The sequence below is a fragment of the Mesoplodon densirostris genome, chromosome 15 (assembly GCF_025265405.1).
Source record: "Mesoplodon densirostris isolate mMesDen1 chromosome 15, mMesDen1 primary haplotype, whole genome shotgun sequence".
Taxonomy (NCBI): Eukaryota; Metazoa; Chordata; class Mammalia; order Artiodactyla; family Ziphiidae; genus Mesoplodon; species Mesoplodon densirostris.
Window position 1 is genome coordinate 760,796 of NC_082675.1, and position 9,665 is coordinate 770,460.

The 9,665-nt window shown below is 64.4% G+C and overlaps 1 protein-coding gene across 12 annotated transcripts in view; it reads right to left on the minus strand.

Annotated features, from left to right (window-relative positions):
* Positions 1–7,591, minus strand: part of FBRSL1 (fibrosin like 1) — an 84,645-nt gene extending 77,054 nt beyond the window's left edge. For 9 of the 12 annotated variants that reach the window (XM_060118504.1, XM_060118501.1, XM_060118502.1 and 6 more), the window contains exon 1: positions 7,181–7,585. In XM_060118504.1, coding sequence (XP_059974487.1) covers positions 7,181–7,459 — 279 coding nt within the window. In that variant the 5' untranslated portion in view covers positions 7,460–7,585. Of the gene's footprint in view, positions 1–7,180 lie in introns of all 12 variants that reach the window. The other 3 variants (XM_060118508.1, XM_060118506.1, XM_060118505.1) reach the window with 2 other exon arrangements.
* Between the last annotated feature and the right edge of the window lie 2,074 nt (positions 7,592–9,665).

Below are 9,665 nucleotides of genomic sequence, written 5' to 3' on the forward strand. Positions count from 1 at the left end.
TGGTGTGTGAGGTCAGCTGAGTGATGGGGTCGTGGCAGACCCACGGTCCCTGTGGGGACTGGCTCGTACAGAGACGGGAGCCCTGGGGCCACAAGAACACCCCACCGAAGGCTGCAGAATTTGCAGGGAGGGTGGCAGCTGCCAGGCACCCGAGGTGGCACAATATGTCAGATTGGGGGCGACCAGTGGGACAGGGCCAGGGGAGAGGATTCAGGAGGTGGCTGATGGCCACGCAGGGCTGGAGCTCCCATGGAAGCTGGTCTGGAGGACCCACCAGGAACCTGATCCTCACAGGGTCAACTCTTGACTCAGCGTGAAACTGTGAGGCCCCTCCCTCGCAAGGACAGGAAAGGCAGGGTGGCCAGACACGCAGCCCTAGGCCAGAAAGGTGAAGCCCAGGCTGGACAGGTGGGAGCCCTGCTGCTCTCTGGTCACATGGCCTCCACCCCCAGCCCCCAAGGCACAGCACAGACCTACGCCCTGTGCCTGGTTCCCATCCCGCTCTGCCACTTGCCAGCCATGTAGACTCAAAAAGTGACTTAACCCCCATGCCTCAGTTTTCTCGTCTATACAATAGAACAGCAAGCACCCACTGCAAGGGCTGCTCGGAGGATGAAGTGAGCCGAGGCCCCGAAGGCCGGCGCTCCTATTTCCGTGACTTGGCATCACCGCGGCCGGGGCCGGACTTGGGCCGCCCACTCCTCCCTGGCAGTGGCGTGTGAGCGGCGGCCCCCTGCCAGGGCCACACGTGTGCCTCCACAGATGGCGGCTCCGCTCACCAGTCTCTGGCTGACGCTAAGCTCTCACCAGAGAACCCCCCCTTGTCTGGGACCTGCAGGCACCCGCAGCCAGTCAGCGTGTGCTGCTCCGTGCGGTGTCCAGAGGGCAGCGACCGCCCCAGACGGCTGCTCCAAGGACGGAGCAGCGCCTGGGCCACTGAGACGCTTCCCCAGGCCAGGGGGTGACCCGGCAGTCCCCGCCCTCACGTGCCTGCCGTGCCCACCGGGATCCCGTCAGCTCGCCCGCCACATTCCCACAGAGGCCTGGGGAGCTGAACGAAGGGAGCAGCGCAGTGCAGCGCGTTTTCCTTCCAGGACTACTGTGGGAAACCAGGGCACTGGAAGCTTCTCCACACCCAGCTGGAGCCATATACATCTGCCCAAGTCCCCAAAGCACTTGACTCCATGAAGGTTTCAGATTCCAGCTCCCGAGGGAGAAAGCGCCTCAGGTGACCCCAGTGACCACCCATGTCCCCACCCTCACCCCAGCTGCCGAGCGCCTCACCCACCTTCCCCAGGCGTCTCCACCTGAGAGCCCCACCCGTGCCGGCTCCCGCCCAGCAGCCGCCTGGCCTGCACTGCGGACGCTGTCACGACAGCCCGTGACCTCCCCCCCAGCCTCCGGCGAGTCTAGTCACCTATCTGCCTGGAGCCAAGCCTGCAGCCGGCACGGGCACTGCTTATCGATGCTCAGTGAGTCAGGAGAGAAGGACGGGTCAGAGCCCTCCCTGGTGGCCGGCGGTCGCTGCCAGAGGCCCGGCAGACTCATGCGAGCCTGCCTTCGCCTGCCTCGGGGCCACCACTGCCTGGGCCGCAAGGAGCAAGAGCGACGAGACCGTCCAGAGCAGGTGTCCAGGAGTGGGGGGGCCGCCAGGGCTGGCTGAGGGGGGCCGCGGCTCGGCTACACAACCCACGGTGCTGAAAATCTCTGACTGGGAGGCAGCCCGGCTGCCCAGGGGCCTCACGAGACTGCACCCGGGGACACGTCCTCAGGGGCAGCAGGGCCAGCAGGTACGCCGGTCACCAAGGAGGCAGAAAGGGGCTCTCGGCAGAGGAGTGCAGGCCGGCGGGCAGCACGGCCTGGGCAGCGAGACCACAGCAGGCACCTGGGCCCTGCCCCAGGTGAGCGGCAGAGGCCAGGCCAACGCTTCAGTCTCCCCATCTGCACAGGGCCCCCGCTCCCAGGGCTCCGCGCAGAGCACGTGAGCCCCACGGGTCAAGGCCAGGGTGGTGGTGTCCCCAGCAGGCGTCTCCCTGAGGGCCACTGCTGTCACTCTGGTGGCCCCCTGCTCACAGTGACCCCACGCCCACGGGAGGGGTGGTTTCCAGGTGCCAGCATCCCTGCTACAGAAGGCCGACTCTGCCCGCTGGACACACGTACCCGGGTCCCCCGCCCTCCGCGGTGCAGACATGCGCACACTGCCCAGAAGCCAGGGTGGGGCAAAGGGAAAGCGGGGTGCAGCTGCCCCCGGGCCGCACCACCGGGGCAAACGCAGCTTGTGGGAAGGGGAGGCTGCTGGCCGCGGGGGCCCACGGCGCTCTGCCGCAGGCGCAGCACAGCCTCCAGGCGCCTGGGAGAGGGCGGCCGTGGGGAGACAGACGTCCGCCACCTTTCCTGCCATCAGCCCCCCGCCGGCCTTCACAGTGTGGGTGGGACACACAGGGGAACCAAGGCCCAGGGGCCACAAGTGCTGTGCGCGCAAGCCCCAGCCATGGGAGCAGGGGAGTGGGCCAGCGTGCCGGAGCGCAGGAGATGGCCCTGGCCCCCTGCATGGGGCTCAAGACCCTCACCTGTGCTCAGGGGCAGGCGAGGGTAACAAGCTGTGACCGTCCGTCAGGACTGTGGCTGCTTCCACGCTGGGTGTCACCTCTGCGTGTTCACTCTGTGACCCTACTGCCCGTGATGGATACATGGCGACGCAGGGGACGCAGCTGAGCCCTCCCAGCCTGGTGCAGCCTCAGGCTCTGCAGTCTGGCGTCGATGCCCACGGTGCTCAGAAGGGACGGCCCTTCCCTAGAGGTGGGACAGCCGGCCCGGGCCACAGCGGTGCTCCTGCGGCACAGGACAAGGCCGCCCCTTCGATGTCACGCAGGACCACCCTCTGCCTCTTCCCATCTGTGGACTGGGACTGTGGCGGGCAGATCCTGGGCAAGGACTTGTCCCCCCGCCCAGCGTCAGTCTCCCCATCTGAAGACTAGAAGGCAGCCTGGAGGAGGTGCTCTGGCCTGGAGGCTCGGACGCTCTCCAAGCTGAAGGCTTCTCTGGCTGCTGGCTCTCCTCACAGAGCCCAATCATCTGCGTGGTCTCAGCCCTGCTTCCCCGTCAGAGGGCTGGGCTGGACACGTGGCCCCCCAGGCAAACCAATAGCATGGGCTTCCGTCCATGGGCCACGGGGGCTACACCCCTGCTCCCTGAGCACCCAGAGCCGGCACAGACCACGCACTCTCCGCCCCCGTGGGCCGCTGAACCTGGCCCAAAGACAGACCGCCACCACTGAGCCTCCTGATGTAGCCGGGGGTAGGGGGCGTCTCGGCACCCCTCACCGACTCTCCGACCCCCCACGGGGCCAGGTCCAGACCGGACCCCATCGCTCAGCGGGCGTGAGGCTCGCCTCCCAAGCTGGAAGAGCACCATTATTTTTAGGGGAAATGCACAGCAAGCCCCTGGGCAGCCCCCGCGTGGTGTGCAGCAGCGGCAGGGCTCCGCAGGCACGACTCCACGTGCAGCAGCTTACGTGCAGCCTCGGGGTGTGCTCTGTGCTCATAAGAGTGACACGTGTTGGTCAGCGTGTAGGAAACAGAATTAGAGGAAGGCAGTCACCTGTGACCACAGCTAAAATGTGGGGTCTTTTCCTTTCCATCTCTATTCCCGGGTACACACCTCTCAGACATGTGTACAGATGTGGTAAATAACCTTTTCCTGCTGCAAAAAAGGAGACACGAGACTGAAAGCGTGGTTACAGCTGCACAACATGCTCTGGAAAAGCCAGGGGCTGGCGAGAGTGGTCACTGAAGGAGGCTGAGTTGGGAGCTGACTTTTTTCAAAATACTCCTTGTCATAAAGCTTGACTTTTGAAGCACGTAAAAGTGTTTTGCTGTTCGAAAAGCAAATTAACAAAGAATCATATGGATGCCCAACCAGAAGAGTGGTTCTAGCGGCAAATGCTTTCTCTCCAGACCTGCAGAGATGGTGCTGAGGGCAAGGGCTGGCGGCCCCGAGGGAAAGCCCCAAGAGGCGCACAGTAGGTCTGCTGGGCACGTCCTGACTGCCCGTGAGGCGACCTCCCGGGAGACCTCGGGGCCCGCACAACCTGCCCTGCGGTCGGAGGGCAGATCTGCCATAGGGAAGAAAGGTTGAGAGGACCTGGGGAGAGAACCACAGTGCTGCTCTGGCCTGCCCTCAAGGGCCTTCCCATCGCTTCTGGTCAACACACCGGGAGGTGGTGACATCACAGGAATCAGAGGGACAGCAAAGGCTGTCCATCAGTCTGTCCCAAATGTCCCTGGTCAGTGAGAACAGAAGACAGAGCCCCCGTCCTGCCCAAACCACAAGACTGCTGTCCCGCTGCTACCTGCCCAGTGCCCCCACACGGACAGATAGAGACTCAGAAAGCCGATGGGGATGAGGGCTCAGGTGTGTGACCCCCGTCCAGACTGTGGCCTCTGAACACCCTCAGCTCAGACGCTGGACTCCAGCCGCCCGACCCAGGATTCCAGGAGACAACTCTATCCCCAGGACTGTGGACACATCCTGAGCCAGGCCAAATCAGGTGCTGCCCTCAGCCGACATCACCGCCACACTGTGGAGCTCCTGCTGTGTCCACAGCACCTAACAGAGGTGGCGGTGATCCTCTCAGCTACCCCAGAGGCAGGGATCGGTCTCATCCTCCCCCAGGGGCAGACTCAGGTACACAGGGTAGAGGGTGAGGGTGCCTGGGACCTGCCCGGGACGCAAGGGGCAGGAAGGCCTTACCTGGGCAGAGGTGGGGGGGCCTGCATGCTCAGGACAAAGGTAAGGAGGACTTGAGGGACACTGGCACCGCGCACAGGTCCCACCTCCTGAGCAGGGCCACATCTAACATTAGGTTATGCTCCAGAGGTGGTAGCCCGTGTCCGCATGGAGGCCAAGACGGACTCCCAAGGGCCTGGCAGAGCTCTGAGACCAGGCAGGCTGAGGCCTCAACGCTCATGGTGCCGGGCCTCAGTGTCCCCATCTGTGCCGTGGGGACAAGCAGGCCTCAGAACAGCACCTGGTAGAGCGCACTCATTTGCTGAGTGCTAGCTGTCACTATCAGCCTCATTATCAACTATCTGAACTCTGGGGGAAAACCACTACACTTTAGCAAGAAATGAGGCCAAACAAGCGGGGCTGATCTAGAAGTTATGACTTGTCCAGAAGCCCCGTACTTTCCAAGGCAGGCAGACTCCTCCCTGGCTCAGAAGGGCAGAGAAAGGTGCATGGAGTGGCCCTGCGGTGATGCGGCTGTGTGAATGCCAAGCAGAAAGCAAGCTCAGTCTCACTCTGACCCGGCCGGGACTGGTCTGAGCCTGCAGAAGTCCCCTAAAGCCGAGGCTGCACTTTCTGGCCCCTGATGCAGAAGGGGTGCAGCCAGAGCCACTGCAGGCAGCGTGTGGACCCAACAGGTGCACTGAGTGACCCTGGGCGCAGCTTTCCTGAACCTCAGTTTCTCCTCTCACTGGTTCACTCCACAAACACGTATGGGGCACTAGGACCCCGCAGGGGACACACACACACACACACACCCACACACACAGACACGGTGCCTGCTCTCTTTCAGCTACAAGTTCTGGCGGGGAGGGCGTCACAACATAGCAGACAGCTTCGGAAAGAGTGGTAACTGACAGCAAAGAAAGTTTGTGAAATAAAACGGGGAGATGGACACTGGGGGGAAAGGCATGCTGCTTCAGGCCATGCCCGGAGAGGGCCTCTCAGAGTGACATTTGCGTCGGAGACATGAAGGCGCCAAACCACCCAGGCAGAGGGAACAGCAAGTACGGAGGCCCTGAGGCAAAACCTGAAAGGGGCTGATATGCTGGTGGGAGAGGATGTCAGGTGGCAGAGGCCAGCTGATGGGACGCAGGGCCTTGGCGGCCGCAGTAGGGGCTTTGTCTTTTCCCCACGGGGCAGAGCGGGGACACTTCTGGAAGGTGGGTGGTGTATCCCCTCTCAGACGCCGCAGGGCAGGACTTGGCTTGCACAAAGGCAGAAAACAGCCCTGGGACCTCCCCTGCCCAGTACGGAGCCAAGGCACGTGCCACCACGCCCCACCAAAGCGCGTTCGCTGAGGACCCCTAGGCCAGGAGCCATCTCAGGCCCCTCAGATGTGCACAACAGACGATCCTGGGGCTGTGTGTTCGCACAAGCTCTGACACAGGTGCCCCACCTCTGTGTATCCATGTGCCCAGACAAGAAGGGGCAAACCTGTCCCTGGGCCACCTCTCCCTGGCTGCCAGCACCTGACCCTGAGGCTCTCTACGGACCCGGGGCACCCCTGGGAGGGGGCTCACTGCAGAGACCGGCACCGTGGGGACTTCCCTTCCCCCAAAGCTCAGCTTCTGCGACTGGTGAGTCCTAGGCCACTGGCCCCCAACCCCCAGGAAAAGGGGAGCTGTTAACTGAGCGGTCCCTGGGGCCCCAAACCCAGCGGGTGCCGGTCCCCCAAAATAAGTGCTGCCTGGGGCCCCTGGAGGGGGGAGGGGCTGGCCAGCTGGCTGGGGCCCACGGGACTCCGCAGCCAGGCGGCATTCCTCCCCAGGCCGGTTCTAGGAGACCGCAGCCCCCAACCAGTCCACTTGCCAACTCTGACAGCATCCATTTCCTTCTCCACTCACTTGGTTCCAGGCGAGGACGGAAGCATTTGCTCAACAAATATTGTCCATGATAACTCAACCAGACAAGCAATAGTTTTCTGCCCTCCTATTAACCACGTAGCAAACAGCGGTCGCAGAGAGGGGGATAAAACATGACCCTCCCTCTCCCCGTCTGAACAGAAACCTCCAGGAGGAGGAGGGGAACAGGAGGAATTCCCCATGTATCCATTTTATCACGGCCTCCACCAAGTCCAGCAGTGTCCACCTCCCTAGCACATCCTGAACCGAATCAAGTGATATTTTGGCAACAGAAACACAACTGAAAAAAGACCGGCTGAGTAGCCAGACAGCCCCCAGCTCGGACAGTGTAATTTAGAGACTTTTCTCCCCAGCACCTCAAAACACAAACACACCTGCACCCAACGCAGGGTGCCGGGTCCTCCGGGAGCAACCCGCAGGGCGCGCGGGGCCCACGCAGCCCGGGGAGCCCTAAGGGGTGGGTGTGCCCATGCCCCAGGGGCTTCCCGTTCGCGACCCCGCGGCAGCATGCTCGCGGGGGGCCCACCTACCTCCAAGGCCTCCAGCGTGCTGAAGCTGGCGATGGCGAAGCCATCGATGACCTCTTCCTCCTGCGAGCTGGACTCGCGGCGGCGGCGGCGCGGGGGACGCGCGGCGGCGGCGCGGGGCGGGGGCGCGCGGGGCAGGCCCGTGTTCTCCTTGCCGGGCCCGGGCTCGGGCTCGTCCCCCGACGACGCGCTCTGATCGCGGGCGTCGCGGGCCGCCTCCCGGCGCCGGCCGCGGTCCCGCTGCGCGCGCGATCGCCGGCTCTGGCGGACCTTGGCCTCCATGGCGCGCGGTGACCTTGCGACCGCGCCGTCGGGCTCCCGCTCCGCTGCCGCTGCGCTACGCGGCACCGCCGGGCTCGGTGCGGATCGCGCCGACTCCGGCCGTGGGCGGCGGCGGGCGGCGGGTCGGGCCAGACATGCCGCGCGGGTGGCCTCAGCCCCGGGCCCGGCGCGGCCTGGGCGCCTCGGCTCGGGAGGCCGCGCGCATCGGCGGGGCGGCCGGCGCTCAGCGGCCCTCGGCCGCGGCCCCGGGGGCACGCCCCATGCGCGACTGGCGGCGGGCAGCTGGCGGCGGGCGAAGGCTGGGCGGAGGCCCGGTGGGCGGGCGGGGCGCAGACCGGGGATGAGGCGCCTGGGCTCGTGAGGCGGCGGTGGCAGCGGCGCCCCGAGCGGATAACAACTGACGTACTTCCGCCAGGCAGCCGGCGCCAGAGGAAATGGGCGCTTCAGCAGGGCCGACGCGAGCCCCGCCCCGCCCTGGCCCCGTCCTGGCCCCGCCCCTTCTGGCCCCGCCCAGGCCGCGTTCTGCCCCTCGCTTTGCCCCACCGCCCCGCCTCCGGCCCCGCCCCGCCCGAGCCGCGCTCCGCCCAGCCCTCACCCCGCCCCTCAGGGGAGGGAGCTGGGAGGCCGCCCCCCTTCCCGCCCCTCCGCTCGCACCTGGGCTAGCGTCCCTGAAAGTGGGAGGTGTGAGGAGGTGGATCGCTGCCCGCTGTTTCAGTTGCGGGGTGGGGGGGGCGTCTTTGCGCCTCCCCAGGCGCAGCTTCGTTCCGAAGAATCTTTAAATGGGAGCGCATGAGCAGAAAAGTGGGGGCCTCTCCACGCTCACCGTCACCCCCCTCCGCCCCCGCCCCCGCAGGGTGAGCATGGATGAGGCGTCCTCGTCCCAGCCCTGATGCGAGGGCCGAGGGTGGGGCGTCCTCGCCGCCAATTCCTGATACAGGGGAGGGTAAGGGTCTTACTCTGCTTGTGGAGGGGCACAGACCACCTCCGCCCATAGTGGGGGCGTGTGAAAGTCGGGTGAGAGTTTCTAGGCCCCTCACTACCCTGCACCCCAGTCCAGGACTTCTTCACGTGTCTCCTGCCCCTCTTCCCCCGGGGTCTTCCTGCAGGCTGGTCTTGCCCCTCCACGGCTTCCCCGTGCTCTCCACTGGCCCCTGCCCAGGCACCCCGACCTCTGGGTTCTAGTCTGGGAAGGGGGAGTTCTACACGAAGTGCAGCCCCTCTCCCTTCTCCCGGGTCAAGTTCCCCACCTCACCCCTCTGGGTGGGAGGCCCCGGGCGTGCCTGGTTGGCACAGAGACAGCAATTTGGGGTGCAGGGGCTGCTCCCCATCCAGGGCTGCATCATGGCAGGAACGGATGAGAAAGGGCAGCCTGAGAGTTGAAAGCTAGGTATAGGAGGACCTTCCTCTTTCACCGGTGGAGACTGTGGTGAGGACCGACTGCAGGTGGGGAGGGGCCAGCTGTCTTCCTCAAATCTTAAGGTCATCAATTCATTTAGCACATATTTACCAAATGCCCTACATCCCAGCACTGTTGGTGGTGCAGTAGTCGACGAGACAGATGGCTCTTTTAGAAGTGAGAGAGAACATGAACACAGCGCCAAGTAACGTAATATGGAAGGGTGACTTGAAGAAAACCGAACAGGGAAGTGTCATAGGAAGTGGGCATGGGGTGGTCCCGGAAGGCCTCTGAGGAGTGGCAATCGGAGCTGAGACCCACCAGATGAGAAGGGGCCAGCCAGCAGCCAGACCAGGGCCCCAGCGTGCACAGGGCAGGGAGCTGTGTGGTCCGGGCTGTCACAGGCTGTTGGCAGGGTTGTCCCTGGGGGCGGCTGGGAAGGCTGCTCTACAAACTTCTGGATACAGGGGGTGGGGAGCTCAGGCCTCCAGACCATCCTCCAGTCCTCCCAGGCCCATCCTGCCAGGGTCCCTCTGCTCTGGGCCCTCCCCCCAGCCTCTCCTAGCCTCTCTGGGGTGGGGGCAGGGTCCCCCTCCCCCTCTTCCCATTCCAGATTTTGTTATAACTCTGACTTCCCCCAGCAGCATCCCTTTTGATTTTTAAGAGCCTTGTCATGAACACAGAAAACTTGCTTTGCATTCGTCCTCCCGTAATTCCCCTCTGAGGACAGAAGGCCAGAAAACCTGTGTTGGGGGGTGGTCCCAGGGGAAATGCTTTCGGGTTTCATTTGGATCTAGGCCCTTGGGCCTG